We start from the raw sequence: 19,760 nt of genomic DNA, 5'->3' as shown, positions 1-19,760 counted from the left end.
CAGCCACAGCTTCTCTGGGCAACCTGTGCCAGGGCCTCCCCACCCTCACAGGGAAGAATTCCATCCCAGCATCCCATCTAACCCTGCCCTCTGGCAGTTTGAAGCCATTCCCCCTTGTCCTGTCCCTCCATCCCTTGTCCCCAGTCCCTCTCCAGCTCTCCTGGAGCCCCTTTAGGCCCTGGAAGGGGCTCTCAGGTCTCCCTGGAGCCTTCTCTTCTCCAGGGGAACCCCCCCAGCTCTCTCAGCCTGGCTCCAGAGCAGAGGATGATTATTAGACATGAAAAAGTCTCCTCCCTCTCATTTTCAGCTGCCCTACACTCCCTGCTGTGTTGTGGCACAGCTCATGGTTCCCACCCAACACCAAACCAGCCCAAAATGCCAGAGTTTGAAGACCTCAAAATAATCTGGTGGTGTTGCTCTTTGCCATGTGATGGACAGTGAGTGTGGTGCCTCCAGCACAGCTCTGCACCCCTGAGAGCTTGGGGTGTCCCCCGTGTCTGCTCTGGAGCCTGGAGAGCCCTGAGCCAGGTTTTCATCCCAGAAATGGCATTTACAGCTGCTCTGGGCACTGACAGCATCACACAGGAGCTGAAGAATAGTGCTGCAATAACTGAATGTAACTGATGCACTTTCTGAGCTTTAAATGAAAAGATTCACATGCATCCTAGAACCCGAGGGGGGGGAATTTTATGTCCATAGGCACCACTTTGCCCATGGAGGTCCTGAAGCACCTGCATGGTGGGAACCTGCTGGGGTGTGAACAGGAAACGGGAGGAGATGTGTGTTGTTTTTAGCACCAGATCTTATTTTCCTGCCTGTGCTCCTGGCAAGTCTCACTTGACCCCGTTTTTCTTTTTTCTTTGCAGCACTGCTCTGTCCATCTCCCTGCACTGCTGGTTTGCAGCCCAGTGATGCTTCTGCAGCCCTGCAGCATCTTCCTGGCAGCTGAGAACGTTCCAGTGGCTGAGGGTCACAGGCCTGGTCTGTAGGGATTTATTCCTTAAGTCTAGTCATGATTAAAGCAGCAGCTCCTCCAGCTCCATTCCTGGGCTGTGCAGGTCTGTCACCAGTGCTGTGTCTGTGCAGCCAGGCTGGGCTCAGTGCTGGGGGTCACAGCTCCTGTGTCAGTGACAGTGACTTCTCCTCCCAGCTTTTCCTGGGGTGGCTGAGCAAACTGGTGCTCAAAGTCCCACCTAATCCCTGCCTTTGGGGAGAAAAAGGAGTAGTTTGGGGCTGCAGCAGCCCGAAGGGGAACCCTCCAGCTGGGGTGTGGGGATGGGGTCAGCACATGGGTGCTGCTGTTGGGGGGATTCACCTCCGGTTACATCAGTGCACACAGGGCACTCAGTGAGGTTGGCTTGTTCTCCAGCTGGATTGGGAGGTGATGGGAGAAGGATACACTGTGCAGGGCTCCTCAGGGAACCCCCCAGTTCTGAGGTGTGATGTACCACCACAGTTCCCTCGTGATGTCTCAGTGCGGTTCTTCTGCTCCTCTCCATCCCTGAAAAGGGAAAGCATTAAAAAAAAAATAAAGGAGGTGGAAGGATAAGCCTCCCCCAGAAGGAAGTAGCCTTTCCACCCCCCAGAGCAGGGCATGGGCTGGGAGACATCCGCTGCTCCATCTGCAGCTCCGGGAGCAGGAGCATCCCTCCGGAGAGCCCGGGGCTGGCTGTGCTCGGCTCGGGAGGAAGCAACAGCACAAAGCAGGGAAATGACTTGGCAAAGGTCACCTGGAGCTGGGATGGAGCCCAGGAATAGCACCGACTCTCCTGCCACCCCCCTGAACTGTCCCTTCCTCCCAGAGTGCTGAGTGTTGGCGCAAACCCGGCCGGGCTGGTGGCACTGGGGGGGGGTTTGGTTTGGCTGCTTGTTGGGGCATTAAAATTCACCATAATAAAGACAAATGATGAAAGCAGGGATGCAGGTGATGGGGAACCTCAGTTGGGAAAATCAGAGCGGTGAGGGGAGCTGGGAGGGATAGGGATAGGATGGTGATATGGGGGGCTGCCCATCAAGGCTGGAAAAGCAGGAGGAGAGAGCAAGGTGGGCACAGGGCACCAATGGCAGCCACAGGGCTGCTGGAGGCTGCCTGGAAGATGTGGGGGCCACGAAGGTGATGTGGCTGTTGGGACTCCAACCACACCACGAGGATGCTCTGCAGTCCATAACAGCCAAGAGAAGTTCCATGTGACCTTCCCTGTCCCAAACGCCTTCAATCACCTTGAGGCCAAAGGAAACCCAGCTTGGGGTACTGGTGCTCTGCAGCCCCTGCTTAGGAGGAATACATGGAACAACTTCAGGCTGTGCACAGCTGGCCAGATGTGGTGGTATGGGTGGAACAACTGTGCAGCCTCGCACTGGCTGCTCCAAGGGGGGCTGGGGGTAAGGGGCTGAAATAAGGCCAAGAAGGGATTTGGTGGTGTAGGATCAGTGCTGGGTGAGGAGTGACACTGGGGAAAGCAGTGCTGAGCCAGGCTGGGATGGAGCACGTGCCAAGACAGGACTGGCCAGGACAGACTGATGCAGGGGATGGGAGAGGCCTGACAGGACACAGCTCGTGTCTGCCAGCACCTCCCTCCTTCCCTTGTGCCCTCCTGCCTGTGTTTGTTGTGGCCACACTCCCAGTGATTCATCAGCTCAATTTTGTGTGTCCAGCTGAGGCTGAAGCTGTGACATCATCCAAAGCTGTGTGCTGGGAAAGGTGATGTGGGCCCTCAACAGACAGAGCAAGGAGCAGGGATTGCACTCTGGATTTGGACAGAATGAGAGCAAATCCAAGTCAGAAATATAACAGTGTGGGGAGCAAGGCTTTGGGGCAATGCAGGAGCATTGTCCATCACAGCTGGTACTCACAGACCTCTTCCAAAAGCACAAGAGGTTCGTGGGAGGTCAGGGACTGTCTGCAGGAGTCACACCTTCAGTGCAGTGCGTTTCGCAGGTGGCAGCAGGCAGGGGATGGTCCCTGCAGGTTGGGAATGGAGGGCACATCCACACCCCTCTCCCAGCTGGGCCATGTGCTGCCCCATGAGCCCCCACCCCGCCCCAGCATTGTACCAGCCCGGTCCTCCCTTTTCCTGTAGGTGTGGTTTCCATAGGAAGGTCGGCTGGTCCAGCTCCCGGCTCCCAGCCGGCTGGACGCTGCGCCGGTGGCGGTTCCTCCGCTCCGGGCTGAGCATTCCAGCCTGGGAACACCTTGGGCTGGGAGCACCCACTGCCTGCCGGTGATGGCAGGGAGGGGGAAAACCACCAGACTGGCTTGTGATTTCTTCTCCTTTCCAACCCCTGAGCGGTGCCCGTGGGACTCGGGGATGGGAGAGGATGCCGAGGACTCGCGGTCGCCGTGAGGACTCCATGGCCATGCGGCGGCGGGCGGGCAGGCCCCCGGCAGTGCCCCGGGGCAGGGGGACACTGAGCTTTGCCAGCAGCATCCTCCTGCTGGGCCGTTCTGCCCTGCAGCTCCCGGCGCTCTGGTGGTACCTGTTCCTCTGCGCCGACGCCCAGGAGGTCGCCACGTTCACGGTGCAGTACCGGGTGTTCGAGGAGGTGCCACCGGGGACGGTCATTGGGACACTGGCTGAGCACTTCGAGGGGGGCGAGAGCGGCGACACAGCGGAGACCTTCCAGCTGATGGAGACCCCCGGGAGGTTCCCTCTGCGCGTGGGCAGCGGGGACGGGGCGCTCAGCACGGCTGGGCGGGTGGACAGGGAGCAGCTGTGCCGGCACAGTGATCCCTGTTGGGTCTCATTTGATGTGCTGGCTGCCCAAAACCTGGCGCTGATCCACGTGGAGGTTCAAGTGCTGGATGTCAACGACAACGCGCCGCAGTTCCCCACGCCCGAGCTGGAGCTGGAGATTTCGGAGAGCGCGTCCCTGCAGACACGGATCCCGCTGGATCGAGCCCTGGATGCTGATGCTGGCCCCAATGCCCGCTGCTCCTACGCCCTCTCCCCCAGTGAGCACTTTGCTCTGGAGGTCATCTCCAGCTCCGATGGGATGAGGCACGCGGAGCTCGTCGTGGTTAAAGAAGTGGACCGGGAGCTGCACTCCTCCTTCGACCTCAAGCTGACGGCCACTGACCACGGGGAGCCACCAAAATCAGGTACTGCTTTAATTAAAGTCATTGTCCTCGACTCCAATGACAACAGCCCCGTCTTTGCAGAGAGCTCCTTGACAGTGGAGGTTCGGGAGGATGCTCTGCCCGGGACCCTCCTTGTGACGGTCACGGCCACTGACCCCGACCAGGGTCCCAACGGGGAGATCGAGTACAGCCTGAGCAAACACGCGCCCCCCGAGGTGCTGAGCACCTTCAGCGTTGACGCCCGCACGGGCAGCATCATCCTGAAGCACCCTCTGGACTACGAGGAAACCCACACCTACGAGCTGGATGTGCAGGCCCGGGACCTGGGTGCCAACCCCATCCCAGCGCACTGCAAGGTCCTGGTCAAAGTCCTGGACGTGAACGACAACGCTCCCGACGTCCACGTCACCTGGGCCGCGCGGGTGCCCGTGCTGTCCGAAGCCCTTCCCAAGGACAGCTTCGTGGCTCTGGTGACAGCCAGTGACCCTGACTCAGGAAGCAATGGGCAAGTGCTTTGCTCCCTCAGCCAAGGGGACGAGCACTTCAGGCTGAAGAGGACCAACAGCCACAGCTACGTGCTGATGACCAACGCCGCGCTGGACAGGGAGCTGCGCGCCGAGTACAACCTGACGCTGGTGGTGCGGGACCTGGGGGACCTGTCCCTGGCCGTGCTCAAACACCTCACCATCTGCATCAGCGACGTCAATGACAACGCCCCGGCCTTCGACAGGGCCACCTACGAGGCTGCTGTTGCTGAGAACAGTGAAGCACCTGCTTTCCTGCTCACCGTCCGTGCCACCGACCCCGACCTGGGCTTCAATGGGAAAATCACCTACAGCATCCCGGACTCCTCTGCTTCGGCTCTGGTCTCAGTTGACCCCAACACTGGGGATGTTTTTGCCCTCCAGGCTTTTGATTACGAGCAGGTGAGTAGCCTGGAGTTCTTGGTGACTGCGGAGGATGGAGGTCACCCCAAGCTGGCATCCAACATCTCCATCAGGCTGGCCGTGCTCGACCGCAATGACAATGCGCCTGTCATCACCATGCCAGTGCTGGTGGGAGGTGCAGCCACGCTCTCTGTCCTGGTCAGTGTGGAGACAGGGTGCTTCTGGGTGGTCCCTGGGAACAGGAGCACCCAAGGGGCTGCAGCAGAGACCAACACAACACTCGTGTCATGTGCTGGCAGTCCCTTCCTCTTCACCATCGTGGCCAGGGACATGGACTCTGGCAGCAATGGGGCTCTCCGGTATGATCTGGTGGGGGGGGATGATGCTGGGCTCTTCATCCTGGACCCTCTCTCCGGGCAGGTCTTCCTCAATGCCAGCAATGCCAGCAGCCTGGCTGGCAGTGAGCAGGAGCTGCTGGTCCGGGTGAGCGACGAGGGGGACACCCCCCTGCACACCCTGGCCCGGCTCCGCTTGGTTTTCCGGCATCACGGGGCGTTCTCCAAAATCTCAGCCCAGGACCCCGGGTGGCTGAGCCTCTCCGTGGTGGTGGTGATCTGTCTGGCTGCTCTCCTGGGCGGGTGCCTTCTCCTCCTGGCTCTGACCCTGTCTCTGCGGAAGAAGGAGAAGAAGGATGGCATGGCCTACAACTGCAGGGAGGCAGAGGATGCCCGCAGGCAGCAGCAGCTCAAGAAGCCACCCAGGCAGATCCAGAAGACTGACATCCACCTCATCCCGCTGCTCCGGGGCCGCCCTCGGGAGGTTGAGCCCCCCCAGCCCTGCCAGGAGGATCCACCTGGCACAGCCCCCCCTGTGCCAGGGGGCTACCCACAGCCTCCCCTGCACCTCACCCCCACTCTCTACAGGACCCTGAGAAATCAGAGGACTCAAAAAGACTCAGAGGAGCAGCAGGAGACCTTCGAGCTGCCCATCCTGCAGCGCCGGCCCTGCCAGCCCCACAGACCCAAACATTTGGGGAAAGAGGCCGCGAGCCCCCCGGATGCACCAAAGCACAGCAAGAGCCTGGTGAAGCCACCCATGGGACAGCCCCAGCTGCCACTCGAGCAGCCCGTGGGTGCTGGAGGGCCTGGGCAGCCCCAGCCCCACCGGCAGATCCTCCGGAGCCTGGTGCGGCTGTCGCTGGTGGCCCTGGCAGAGCAGAGCCCCACCGGAGAGTTCGCCATGGAGTCACCCCCAGTGCAGGTGAGAGCTGCCCTGGGCATTCCCAGAGCTGTGCACCCCTCCACTCCTTCCTTTCACCACCCTGGGGTGGTGGGAATGTGCACCCTGATGGTCGTTGGTTGATCTCCTTCCCCGGCCCTGGGCAGAGGTGCTGGGTGGGATGAACATCCACCCCACCACGGGCAGGGTCTCCCCACGCTCACCAGAACACGCTGGGAGCTGGGAGGGAGGGTGTCTGTCCCAGGGAGAAGGGGACAATCCCGTGCTCCCGTTCCCAGGGGAGCGTGTGGGCAGGGAAAGGCAGGCAGATGGCGCAGGGGGGCCAGGTGGGCTCCCGGCCGCTTGTTTTTCCCCCTGCCCGGGGCTGCCGAACCATCTGCAGGAGGAGGAAAAGCTATAAAAAGGCCGGGGGGTCCGCGGGGACGTCCTGGCAGGAAGCAGCTTGAGTGGCGACCGCCGGGGCTCAACAGGCTTTTCCTGCCTTACAGCAAATCTCCCAGCTGCTCTCCCTGCTGCACCAGGGCCAGTTCCAGCCCAAAACAAACTACAGGGGAAACAAGTACACGGCCAAGAACGGCAGCAGGTAAGGCTGGATCCCGGCCCTTCCCTCTCCCACGCCCCCTTCCCTCCTGTCTCTGCTGCCTCTGCTTCAGCCTCACCAGCCCCAACAGCCTCCGAGGGCAGCACTGGGGCAGCAAAGCCTCACACCCTGAGACTGGGCAGGTAGGTCCTCCCTGCAGGGGATGGCCGTGCTCCTGTCGGTATTCCACTGCCCTTGGCCTCCTTCCTGGGGCACCTTTGGCAGTTCCATCCTGTCCTTGCCAGGGATTCCAGTGTAATGGACAAGGACACTCAGGAGCACAGAGGGTCCCAGCTCTGGAGGTAGCAGCACAAGGATGAGTTTTCCCATGGTTTTGGGCACTTTCTTAGAGATGCTGTTGACATGAATTTGGGGCAGGAGGCAAGAGAGGGAGACAATGCCAGTGGGTCTGGAAGAACTGAGATATGCCAGCTGTGTGCCAAAGATGTTCCCAGAGCCAACCTTCATGGTGTTCCCATTAAATTATGCTGTTGACATCTCTGGGTGAACACTCCTGAAGATGCCAGATGTCCTCCCATCCACACCTGCCCAAGCCATGGGCAGACACAACTTTCTCCACCTTCTGCATCTTCTGAGGATGGAGAGGGAGGGACAGTGGGTCCGGGGCTGCTGGGTCAGAGCTGTGATGCTCCTCACCTGATCCTGCAGGTGGGAAGCTCCTCTGAATTTATAGGGAGGAGCCAGCTCCCTGTTTCCTATGGATATGCCCTGGAAGTGTTCATGACCAGGCTGGACAGGGCTTGGAACAACCTGGTCTAGTGGAAGGTGTCTCTGCCCATGGCAGAAGGTCACTATGATGAGCTATAAGGTCGCTTCCAACCCAAACCATTCTGTGATTCTATGATCTCCTTGAAGAAGGAGAAAATCCCTCTTGGGCAAGAAATGTATAGCAGCCCCTTGTGTAACCCAAACAACCCCCAAATGGATTTCTTAGTGGGGACTGAAATCAGTGTGCCTTCGGTTCCGAGAGGGTGCCCACACCCCCTCCTTGGGTCATTTGTGGGGGACTGACACAAACACCTCCAAGGGGCTGTGGTGGGAGCTGAAGTGACTTGGTGCTGTGTCCCCTGGCAGGGCTGCAGGGCTGGACACTGACTGCCAGAGCACGAAGGACAGCGGGCACGGCGAGAGCGAGGCCGAGGACCGCGACTCCGACAGCGGCTTCGAGCTCTCGGTGCCGCAGCTGGTGGGAGAGGAGCTGGAGACCCTCCTGGAGCCACAGGCAGGTGAGGTGGCCTCGCCACTGGGAGCACGCTGGGGCTGGTGGGGGTTCTGGCACTGGGGTCTCCTCAGATAACACACTAACCCCATTCAGGAGGTCAAACAGCTGGCCTGGGGACATCTCATCTCCTGGAGTGTCTCTGACAGTGGCAGATGCTTGGGAGAGCATGGCTGGACCATCCCAGGCTTTCAGTGCCAGGCAGTGCCCAGCAAAAAGGCACTTGCTGAGCTTCATGTTGGATTTGTTCCTGTGTTTATGGGAGATCTCCTTTCCCGTGGATGTCTCTGCTGTTGTTCAGCTGATGTGTGAGGCTGAGCTCTGTTGTTGTGTAGGGGTGAAGTCCAGTTTAACATTGCACCTGGTGATCTGCTTTCCACCCTGACCCGAGCCCCTCCTTTTCATGGTCTCCTAGTCCATGCAGAGTGAGAAAGGTGGAGAGTTGTCCTTGTCAAGCCCCATCAGGCTCCCCTTTCCTCTAATCCAGTCTCATCTCCAGTGACCAACCTGCTGCTAATTTTAGTGTCTCTTTACTGAGATGTGGTGACCAGAATTGTGTCCAGTGTTTAGGAGCCACTGGGGGTACAAGGAGGTTTTCCAGTTTGTTCTTCATTCCTGCACTGCCCAAGCTCCCCACGAGCTCTGTCACCAGGCTGTTGGGGTGACTCCCAAACCCCTCCTCTGCATGGTGGGAGAGTCATCAGTACATGACAGGTTATTCCCTGGGACAATTGTCCAACAGTTGGTGACACAGAAATCCACCAGCCACGTGTTACTCACGGCTCTCAGCATTATTAGGTCCTTCACAACCCTCTGCTTTTGGGTGTTTCAGTAGAGTCGACACCAACACTGTGCCCTTCTCCTCGTCATTTATCACTGTGATGAGCAGATACTCTGGGACTCTGCTAATGACCTCCCTTGGTGGGGAAGATTAATTATTCCTACCCTCACTTCCCAGCTTTTAACACACATTAGTCCCTGGCTGTTGATTCAGGGACAGCTCAGGTCCCTGAGAGCCTGGCTGGTGCTTTTCCACCAGCTCAGGTGTCCTCTGTCATCATAGAATTGAATCATGGAATGGTTTGGGTTGGAAGAGACCTTAAAGATCATCTCATGCCACCCCCTGCCATGGGCAGGGACATCTTCCACTAGCCCAGGTTGCTCCAAGCCCCATCCAACCTGGCCTTGGACACTTCCAGGGATCCAGGGGCAGCCACAGCTTCTCTGGGCAACCTGTGCCAGGGCCTCATCACTCTCACAGGGAAGGATTTCTTCCTAAAATCCAATCTACCCCTGCCCTCTGGCAGTTTGAAGCCATTCCCCCTTGTCCTGTCACTCCAGGCCCTTGTCCAAAGTCACCCGGGACTCTTCATCCAGCCCTTCCAAAGACTCCAACAAATTTGCAAAACACAATTCCCCACCTTGACAGTGTCACGTTGGTTCCCTTTGGAACAGCACCTCCTTGTCCCTGTGCTGAGCCAGGCACAGGAGGATTTCTATGAATTTGCCCACACCAGATTCACCTTCACACGCTTAAAAGCTCCTGTCACAATTTCTCCTTCCCTTCCTCTGATCCCTGTTCATTTGAAGCAGTAGTTAACCAACAGCAGCTAATAAACCAGGCAATTTCATATCTGAGTTCCTCTGGCTCTCTGGGGTGAATACCATCTGGGCCTGACATTTTCTACATGTTCCTTTTATTGATTTGTTCTAAAAATCTCCTCTACTGGCATTTCAATTTGAAAGAGTTGGGCTGACTCATGTCCTGTAGCAGAAATTTCATTGTGGAAGAAGAGGAACTCGTTGAGGTTTGCTGCTGGGGTGGTTTTAATTCCAGAGTTGGGCATTTTTTGGTGCTCTTCCTTAGGGAGAGAACCTGCTGCTTCTCCCCATTTGCCTCCCTGCTGTTTTATTCTGGTAAGGAGTAAATGAAGGAAAGGCTGGGTGAAATGAGAGATGAAAGGTTTATGGATTTAAAGGTCCTGCAGCCAAGGGCAGGGAGTGAACAGGAGCCCACGTGCATCTCATGGTGCACTGACAGGCACCAATCCCACTAAAGGGATCTCTGTCTGGATCCAGTCCTGCCCACAAGGAGCATCCTAGAAAATCCATGCTTGGTGGGGCAGATCCATGAAATAACATCTCACATCACTCTTGGATCTGGTAGGAAAAAACCCTTTTGCCAAAGTACTGGAACTTCACAGAATCATTAAGGCTGGCAAAGCCCTCTCAGACCATCAAATCCATCACCCCAGCACTGCCAGGTCCACCACTAACCCGTGTCCCCAGGTGCCACATCCATGCTTTTTGAATGCTTCCAGGGATGATGATTCCACCACTTCCCTGGGCAGTGCCCCACCACCCTCACAGGGAAGAATTTCTTCCCAATATCCCATCTAACCCTGCTGTCTGTCAGTGTGTTCTCCCTTGTTCTATCACTCCATGCTCTTGTCCAAAGTTATCCAGGACTCTTCATCCAGACCCTGACAGGTTTGCAGAGCACGATTCCCCATCATGACAATGTCAAGTTGGTTCTTTTTGGAAGGAACTGTGTTCCATTTCTCAGTGAATGCCAGCAGGGAATGCTGAGGCTGTGCCCATGTGGCTTCCTGCTGGCCATTCCCAAGGAGGCTGCCCTGTTCCAGTGGTGGAAAACCCTCACCATGAGCCCAGAGCTTCCCGAGAAGGCGACAGGGCGCAGACGCCGGAGCTGCCGGGCTCCTTCCTCCTCTCCCAAACACAAACAGAGAAGTGGACTTGCATCCTGAGAGGGAGGAAGGAAGCTTTGCTTGTGCTCAGGAGTATCTTAACAGCTGGCTGAGGCTGTCTGGGCCTTTGTGCTGTTCCCAGCAGGAGGAACTGTGGGATTAATCAGTCCCAGGCAGCTCTGGGGTTGTTTATGCTGCAGGATGAACTCAGCCCCCTCTGTTAACGCAGACCCCCACCAGCCAAGCACAGCCTCTCCCAGCAGCAGATGAGAGATAGAACTTTATTGATGATAAAAACAACCCCTGCTCTCAAAGCACCATTAAAACAAGGCAGTAAAGAGTTATTAGTCAAATTAAACAAACCTAATCAAAATGTTTCATGGCCACAGGACCATCAGCCCACAGAGCCGTGGCTCTCCCAGCAGGGAGCAGACTGGTTGTGTCCTGCTCCAGAGCTGAGGCATCCAAATATTTAGGGAATGCAGTGGCTTCTTGCAGACTGGGAGGAGAAAACTGGGTGTTTTAAGAGCAAAACCATGGGGCTGCAGCGCTCTTGGGTGATGTGTTAAGGAACTGTGACTGAAAGAATTCTGAGATTGCAGAAAGAAATCCTGGAAGTGAAGCAACGCAAAAGGATTTTGGGGCTTCATCTGAAACAAAAACCTAAGTGATGTACTTGCCCTTCTCTCCTTACCAGGTTTGAGTCCCAGCTCTCACCCCCATTCCACGCAAGGAAAGCAGTTTTTCAGAGAAAAAGGACTGGTTGGCTGAGGAAGGAGCCTTGTCTCAGTCACTGAGTGGGGACCCTGTGTCCCAGGCTGGGAGAGGATACTGATGATCCTCTGGAAGCAGCAGGATAACTGCAGCAGAATGGAGACCCTCCTTCCAGAGGTCACTGTACAAGTCAGAGCCACACAATTATTAGTGACACCAGCTCTGGCCACCCTGGGACTGCTGTGTTTTGTTACCAGACACCTGTGACTTGTTTTACTGCTCTCAAAGTGTTTCACAAACCAGGTGGTCGCTTCCAACCCCCCAGGGGTTCTGGGATATGCTTTGGGAAGGAACAACGTGGGGCTGGAAGGCAGCTCTGTGCTCCTCAGCACGGACTCTTGTTTACCAACTACCTCAAAAAACAAGAACCCCCGTTTCCTTTCCTGCTGTCTGACGGGGAAGCTATTCCAGGCTCTCCCTGCTATGGGGTCCTTCCTTTCTTTTCCAGGAGATGTTTATTCATGGACAGTTGTAATCACTTCTTCTTTTGCCAGTACTATTTTAAGCCTAAAGATTTCCTTTGCCGGTGCTTGTCTCCTCAAAATAGTGGCAGGTTGCAGCGGGGCCCTGGGGAGCACTTGCTTCCTTAGGAGCAGTAACCCCCACTCCTGGAGTGTCCATCAGGTCGTCCTGGATCACTCCTGCTTTCATCCCCAGAGTTTTCCCTACTCTGGTGTCATTCCAGCTCCTCTCTCCTCTGGATGGATAATCAGATTTGTGTGTAATTCTCCTAATCATGTCTCGCCAGACCCGGTAACAATACCATGGATATGCCTTCATACCTTGACCAACACACTGGATGATTCCATTTCTGGGACAAAATCACATTACTGGTGCACTAAGGAGCCTGCCCCAACCCCCAGCCCAGGCTCCCACTGCTCCTCAGCTGTTTCCAATCGAGGAACAACCACTTTATAGCTCAATTGTTTGTTACTAGTGCTCAACCACCCAGCTGTGCATTTTATAATCCAGAATTTCATTCTGCTATTATTGTTTTCACAATAACCCATTTCTTCTCAGTCTCAATCTGCCTGCTTAGCAGCAAATTCCCCCCCTGGAGTGACCCTGAAGGGAAGTCCACTATCTTTGTGTCCAATACTTCCCCCTTGCAAGCTTTCCATTGTCAGCTCCCCTTTAGCCAGTCCTAAACCCTCCCTCTCTCTGGCTTTGCTAACAATTCAGTGAAGTGCCACTCCAGGCTGCAACAAATGAGAAAGCAAAGTGATTCTAATGGTTATTACAATAACACAAAACAAAGAACCCCAGTAGTTTTAAACCAGTTCTATTTTGCTTGGCTTTACTAAGCTGCTGGGTTGTATGATTTGGTAGTTTCTCCCTAGACCTGTTTACAATCACTTCTCTCAGTGATTTCAGGAGATCTTCCTATTAATCATTAATTTTATTTATTTGATTTTTTCCCTCTCTTCTCTCCTGTGGTCTCCTCTGCTCCCTGTCTCCCTCAGAGCTGGCCCTCAAGAGGCTCACGGCTGCAGACCCAGCGTGGATGGCCCGGCTCTCCTTCCCCCTCACCAGCAGCTACAAGGACAACGTCTTCTCCCCCGACAACCCCCACTCCTCTCAGGAGGAGGAGGCTGCAAGGCAGGAGAAACCAAGGACCTTTGAGACCTTTGGCAAAGGTGCTGGGGCTGACTCCAGCGCTGCTGGGACGAGGCTGACCAGCACCTTCCTCTCGGAGATGAGCACCCTCTTTGAAATGATTCTGTCCCAGAAGGTCCAAGTCCACAGCGAGACAGGCGCGGGGCTCCTGCGGCAGCTGTCGGCACGCGGGAAGGGCCTGGGGCTGGAGGACAGTGCTGCTGTTCTGTAGGTTCTGCTGGTGCCTGTGAGAAGGAGATGGGAGTCAGACAGAGCTCTGGGTGCACACGTGGGCTCCAGCAGGGTCACTGTATCGCCCATGTCTAGACAATCACAACAGGCATGGTCCTTCTTTTGCCTCGCCCCAGCAACTTTCTCCATCACTGATTTCACCTTGTTTAGTTGCCCTCTGCCTGCCTGTCCTTGCCTTCCTCCCCTTCCAGCTCCCCAGCACTCAGGTCACCCCTTCCTCCCAGGACAGGCTATGAGGGGATGGGGGTTGTTGGAACAACAGCACAGCAAGAAACGTCCACATGATCAGACTGTGCACCACGGACATCCAAATACCTGTCATGGACTCTGACATGTGCTGCAGAGTTGGGCTCCAGGATTTCAGTTATTTAAATAAAGCTCTTTTTTTCTAACATTACCCTCTCTGAACAAGGTGCAGTGTAGCTGACAAAGGTGCAGGAAGCCTGGAATGGCAGCTGGGAAAGGAGAGGATGTGCCTGTTGTCTCCCACTGATCCTTCCAGCTTTTGTGGTTCTACCACTGTGAATTTGCATTTTGTTAAACACCCCAAAATCAGCACTGGCATCTCTCCTATGGCTGCACCAGGTGCTCACAAATTCCCTCCCCATAACAAATGGACGTGGCACTCGGTGCTCTGATCTGGTTGACAAGGTGGTGACAAAGGTTGGACTCAATCTTGGAGGTCTTTTCCAACCTTAATGATTCTGTTCTATTCGATTCTCTTTGGAGGCCATTGGATTTTGGAGCACAGTCCTTATCCAGAAGCAGACAACAGATGGCTGGAGTCTGCCAAAGGTAACCTGGGAAAAGGGAAGCGTGAAAACACTGTTTTGAAATATTCAGTCTCCAGCTTCACCCTTATTATGGGTTTTCACTTTGATCTGTCTGTGTGTGAGCTGTAAGACAGTTTTGGGATAATTGCATGGGTGGGAAAACTAAGATATTGGTAACAAAGGAGGAAGCACACAGGTGTTTGTGCTTCCCCAGGGTGGATCTGCACTCACAGAGAATGGGAAGGAAGCTGCAGTGCATCCACAGGCTCCTGTGTGGATGGCAGGGAAGGGATTTTGGATCCTGCACACACGGGGGACTCTTCTCTGTACCAGAGTTTGGGCCTTCCAGCTATGGTATAAAACACCAGAAAAGATTTGGGGCGTGCTGGAGAAGGGGCTGTGTAGGTGGGAGGGGGGTCAAAGATGGGAATGAGGGTGAGCATCACCGCCCTGCCAGCACTGCAGTGTCACTGGTGACACAGGGCACTGCCCTCACCACTTTGCCTGCTTCCCTTCACATCTTCACAGCAAAAACACTACACTGACTTCACCACAGACACCCCAGCTCACAACGTGAGCCAAAGCAGGGCCAAAGCAGACTTGCTCATTTGCTGTCACATCAGGGGTCTTTGGGTGATATTTTTGGCTTGCATTTTGATGTTAAGTTGAAAAAGAACAGGTACCACAATCCTGGACCATCTCAACAGTGTCCAACCTGTGTTCTTTTCCCTTCACCTGGAGGTGACAGTTCCCAGCTTTAGGTGTATACACAGCACCAGACAATCATACAGATCATTTAAAGCAGAGTAAATGAGAAAGTTATCCCTTTCTCTTGCTCTTGGAACCAAATGACAAGAGAAACAGAGTAAGATTTCCCCAGGTGGACTGTTTAACACCCAAAATATCCACTGTTGTGTTTGGAGCCTCCAAAATGCTTGCACAGATGAGCCCATCTCTGGCATCTATACACGGATGGGTTCGTCCTGGGTTTGCTAACAGAAATCTCTTGCTGGTTTGTTTTACAAACAAAACAGGTTCCTGCACCAAAACAATGACAGGGAGCCAAATTCCAACTGAGCTGCAGCTGTGCAAACCACAAGGGAAGCATTCTGGGACTGAGGAGATGCAGCCCTGTGGGAGCATCTCAGGAGTACACACAGAGGACAAACCTCACACCTTCCTCTACAGAGTTGCTTCGATGTGCCTGTTAAAGGACAATCTTTACACCAAAATACCTTAGAATAAGCAGATTAAAAAGGAGACAAATTCCTCCCTCTTGGTTCAATTTCCTGATCCTGCTTTCAACCCCCCAGCCCCTGCCCCGAGCTGCCCAGTGCGTAAGCACGCTGTGGGTTATCACAGCATAGGAAATCCACCCCAGGAACTTCCTGCTAATTGTATCCTGCTTGATAAAGGAAATGGTCGAAGAAAGCTTGGTCTGAGCAGAAAGAGAGACCAGACTAGAAGAACAATCAGATGGGTTGAGGGCTGGCTGTGCCCCTCCCTTGCTGAATGGAGACCACAGCAAGTTCAGGATGGGGCCATTGCCTTTGTTTTCCAGAGCCTCATCCATACAAAGCACCAAGCACCACGGCCACAGGAAGCTGGGCAGTTTGCACAGATGCCCTTGAACCAGTTTACACTGGTGTGGACAAATGCCTTTTTCTGGATCCAGCTGCCCCAGTGGAAGGAATTATCCCAGCAGCTGCCTGCTGCTGCCTGCCAGTGGTGCCTTCCCGCTGGGAGCATCCCTTATCCACTGACTGGAAACAAGCTGGCGTGCTCAGCAAACATGTCCAATATACATTTTGAAGCAAACCTTGCTCACTGTGACTCAGAGGGTGGTACCCATGGGAGCAGCTCACTGCCAGGGCTGAAGGAATGACAACTGGGGACTGAAGGCCATGGTGCAGGATGGCTGAGGGCAGCTGTCACTCTCACTGGTACAGGTCATATCCCAAAAATCCTGTGTCCTAATAATGAGAATTCACTCTCTTGCTTGCACAGGTTTGGAAGCAGATTAAAATGGCAACGTAGAGCTGAGCTCAGACTGTGCTGGTAGCAGAGCCACTGTGGGAACTTGCCTTCAGGAGACAGCAAATTGCCTCAGAGAGTGTGGGCCAGACCCATCACAGGGTTAGTTGCCAACATCACCATATGGTGGCTTGTAAACCTCATTGGGGGACTGTGCAGGACATGCAGGGCTACTGGAATTATAACCCCAAATCACATCACAGTGAATGGTTGCTGGCAGAGAATGGTTTGGGCTGGAGGAGATCTTAAAGCTCATCTCATTCACGCCCCTGCCATGGGCAGGGACACCTTCCACTAGCCCAGATTGCTCCAAGCCCTGTCCAACCTGGCCTTGGACACTTCCAGGGATGGGGCAGCCACAGCTTCTCTGGGCAACCTGTGCCATGAGTCTATACATTGCTCTATCCAGAAATGTAGGTGCATAAAGCAACATCCTTGTATTGGAAGGTAAGAGGACCAGATGATATGGTGGTGTAGGAATATCACAAAGTTTATTCTCAAACCCCTGAGACTTAAAAATGGCTCCTGTTCATGAACAGGAAGCTTTCCCTTTCCAATCCCTGCCAGTCTGCTCTGCTTCCTGCCCCACATAGACTAAGGGTTTCCAGCCCCACACAGACTAAGGGTTTCCAGCCCCACACAGACTAAGGGTTTCCAGCCCCACACAGACTAAGGGTTTCCAGCCCCACACAGACTAAGGGTTTCCAGCCCCACACAGACTAAGAGTTGCCTTCTCCTGTGCTGGTGTCACTCACTGCCTGCTCTAGGAACAGCAGCTGTGGGGCTCCCAGAACTGCCTTTCCAGAGGCACTGTCCTGTGTCCGAAGGCACGGCTCCATCCTGCACTGCTCAGCAGCATCACATGGAGTCTGTCTGTGCTCCAAGAGTGGGGCAGGGTGAGGGCACATCCTGGCTGGGTGCTGTGGAGATCTGCAGACACAGGCTCCAGAGCCCAGAAACTGGGGCTCGAGGAAGAGGCTCGTATTCCTGAAGGGAATGGATGCTTTGCCCGCACATCTGAAAGGACAGAAAAACGAGATATTAATCACAGAATGGGCTGGGTTGGAAGGGTTCTTGGAGATCATCTCATTCCAACCCCACTGCCATGGGCAGGGACATCTTCCACTACACCAGGTTGCTCAGGGCCCCATCCAACCTGCGAAAGGTTGGACTCAATGATCTCAGAGGTCTTTTCCACCCTAAATGATTCTGTGACACATCAGACTATGGGAATGGCTTCTGCACTTCAGCTGGGCCAGAAAGAGGTGGTCAGAAGTATAAATAACTGAAAAGTAGTTGCTTCCCTTCAGTCAAAAGAACTCCTCAGTGCCTCGGCCCTATGTGACCCTTCCTCTGGCAATACAGGCCCCACCATTATGGGGTCAGTCCCCTGGAGACCCACACCCTCCACCACCCTGTGATACCTTCCAGCTCCTCTTCCCACAGCTTCAGTCTCTCCTGGGCGTGCCTGTTCCCAGCAGCAGCTGCCTCCCTGTAGTGCCTCAGTGCCTCTGCCAGGTTCTGCTGCACCCCAAGGCCCTGCTCGTAGCAAACACCCACGTGGTACCTGCTTTGGGCATCCTGGCACAGGAGAGAGCACAGGGAGAAGTGACAACAGCACAGGAAAGGAGAGCACAGAGTCTTTAACACCTTCTTTAAAGTTTACTGCTCCATCTTTGGTTACCCTCTTAAGTTTACTCCTCTATCCCTCAGTAATTTAGTATTTTAGTCCCTCCTCTGAGCACACAGCAAAGCAGAATTCCCCCCCAGCTATCTCTGCCTCTGCTCCTTCCCATCCCTTTCCAATTAATTTCACCGATTTCCCTTCAACACTCAGGTCTGTGTCAGGGGAACAAAGGAACAGCTGGGTCTGCAGAGCATCCTGATTGTCTCAGGGGTCAGAGCTGAGAGGATCTGGGCAGCCCTGGCTGCACCCACATCCTGATCCCACCCAGACCCCGGGCACGCCCCGGGACTGCCCTGCAACGGTTCACACTGAAATCTTGTAAGAACTAACAAATGCCACAGAGGTACTTGCTGAAAAGGGTTGGAAGATTCCCCCTGGCAGCCCTTAATGCACCAGTGCTGCACTGTCCTGCTCAGCCCCACCTGATGCTACTGCAGAAGAAATCTTGAGCAGCAGAAATGAAATCAAGCAAGTAAACACAGAGAGAAAGCACCTGAACCACTCAGACACGGGGAAGTGCTGAGAATGAACTAGAAACTAAAGGGTGTCACTGCAGATGGGTCAGTGAAGCCAAATCCAAACCTGTGCCATGTTTATGTGTTGACTGTGCACTTTATCTTTGAGATCCAATGGGAAGAAAAGGGTCTCAGGTGGCAGGAAATCAAGACATTAAAAAGATGATGACATTAAAAAGACTGCATGGGCTAGTGGTCACACAGACCTCTCCAGCTGCACAACCTGAAGAGTATGGCTGCCAGAAACATGATCTAAACAAGGCTTTGCAAAAAAAAAAAAAAAAAAAAAAGAAAGAAAAGGAGAGGATAAGAAAAGAAGGGAAAAAAATCAAGTAGCAAGTTTTTTAATAAAGCCACGAGAAAAGAACATATTGCAAGTGTTGCTGTCTGGGACGTAGCTGGTAGAGGCAAGTGAAGAACTCAGTGAGTGGGTGCTTTGCAAAATGTTGCAAGTCTCAGTTTATGACAGCAATAAACTCCTTTAGAGACGAGATAAACTTGTTGAAGGATTGGCACTTCAGCTGTGACAAGAGACAGGGTTCAATCAGAAGTGCTGCACCAACCATCTCTCCCAGGATGAGCACCTCAGACACAAGGCTGCCAGGAGAGGAGATCCCCAAATCAGCACAGCAGAAGGGACTGAGATATCCCTGGAAATGTGGAGGTCAGGCTCAGTTCTCCACAGCACTCTTTAACACGGGTTTGATATAGGGAGGATAAAAAGTGGGAACCAAAGCAGAAAAGAGCTCTCTGCAGAGCAGTGTTTGGAAGGACACTTGTCAGAGTTCCCTGCTCGGCTCCAGCACCCAGGAACAACCAGGGAAACACTGAATCCAGGACTTCCTGTGCCTTTCTCTGGAGTTGTACTAAACAGGGCTGTCCTTGTTTCACCCATACCCAGCATCCTTTTAACCAACTAAACACCAATTCATACTCCAGGGTAGTGGGAAAGGAACACACCCATGGACCCTTCTTGCAGGGGAACGTGTGGGGTTCCACCCCAGGGAGCCCAGGCCCTGAAAGCTGAGGCTCTGGGACATCCACAGCCAGCATCCATTGGGAACCAGAGAGGGGGAAGGGTGGATGGGGTCTGAGAACTGCCATGGCTGTGACCAAAACATGCCAAACACTGATCTCCTGGGGGGTATCTGACAGATTTTGTGTTGCTAAGGGCTTACCAGTAAATGACAATCATCTGTTTAATAATTCAGTGTGATATTGTGCAGCACACACATCTGACTCCAGGCTGGAAGAAAGGAGCCAGTGATGCAGCTTCTGAGAGATCTTTAGCAGATTTAGAACTAAATACTGTGTACCATGATGTCTGAGCTGCTGTGGCTGGTCAGGCCTAGTCCCACCAGTGATCTGACAGTGTCTGCACTCTGAAAATAGGGTGA

General features: G+C 54.3%; 2 protein-coding genes across 2 annotated transcripts in view; one reads left to right on the top strand and one right to left on the bottom strand.

Moving 5' to 3' along the window:
- The first annotated feature begins 3,318 nt into the window (after positions 1-3,318).
- PCDH12 (protocadherin 12) lies at positions 3,319-13,812 on the top strand. Its single transcript, XM_029960221.1, has 4 exons — positions 3,319-6,225; positions 6,693-6,787; positions 7,880-8,031; positions 12,970-13,812. The coding sequence occupies exons 1-4, from the start codon at positions 3,319-3,321 to the stop codon at positions 13,332-13,334; spliced, it is 3,519 nt and encodes a 1,172-aa protein (XP_029816081.1). The 3' UTR covers positions 13,335-13,812.
- The window catches only part of DELE1 (DAP3 binding cell death enhancer 1), a 22,783-nt gene continuing 14,017 nt past the window's right edge, over positions 10,995-19,760 (bottom strand). Inside the window, exons 10-12 of the mRNA XM_029960219.1 lie at positions 17,586-17,742; positions 16,917-17,178; positions 10,995-13,347 (exon numbers count right to left, since the gene is read on the bottom strand). Of these exons, the coding sequence (XP_029816079.1) occupies positions 16,925-17,178; positions 17,586-17,742 (411 nt within the window). The 3' untranslated portion in view covers positions 10,995-13,347; positions 16,917-16,924. The remainder of the gene's footprint in view (positions 13,348-16,916; positions 17,179-17,585; positions 17,743-19,760) is intronic.

This window comes from Manacus vitellinus, unplaced genomic scaffold (assembly GCF_001715985.3).
Source record: "Manacus vitellinus isolate BGI_N305 unplaced genomic scaffold, ASM171598v3 scaffold_25_pilon, whole genome shotgun sequence".
Lineage (NCBI taxonomy): Eukaryota > Metazoa > Chordata > Aves > Passeriformes > Pipridae > Manacus > Manacus vitellinus.
Note: the sequence above shows the minus strand (reverse complement) of the source record. Positions and strands in the feature narration are given on the sequence as shown.

Excerpts from the sequence above, each read along its gene's own strand:
- PCDH12 (XM_029960221.1), top strand. The coding sequence starts at position 3,319 with ATGCCGAGGACTCGCGGTCGCCGTGAGGACTCCATGGCCATGCGGCGG. Across the intron at positions 6,788-7,879 it reads ACGGCCAAGAACGGCAGCAG|GGCTGCAGGGCTGGACACTG; the intron begins GTAAGGCTGGAT and ends GTCCCCTGGCAG. Across the intron at positions 8,032-12,969 it reads CCTCCTGGAGCCACAGGCAG|AGCTGGCCCTCAAGAGGCTC; the intron begins GTGAGGTGGCCT and ends TGTCTCCCTCAG.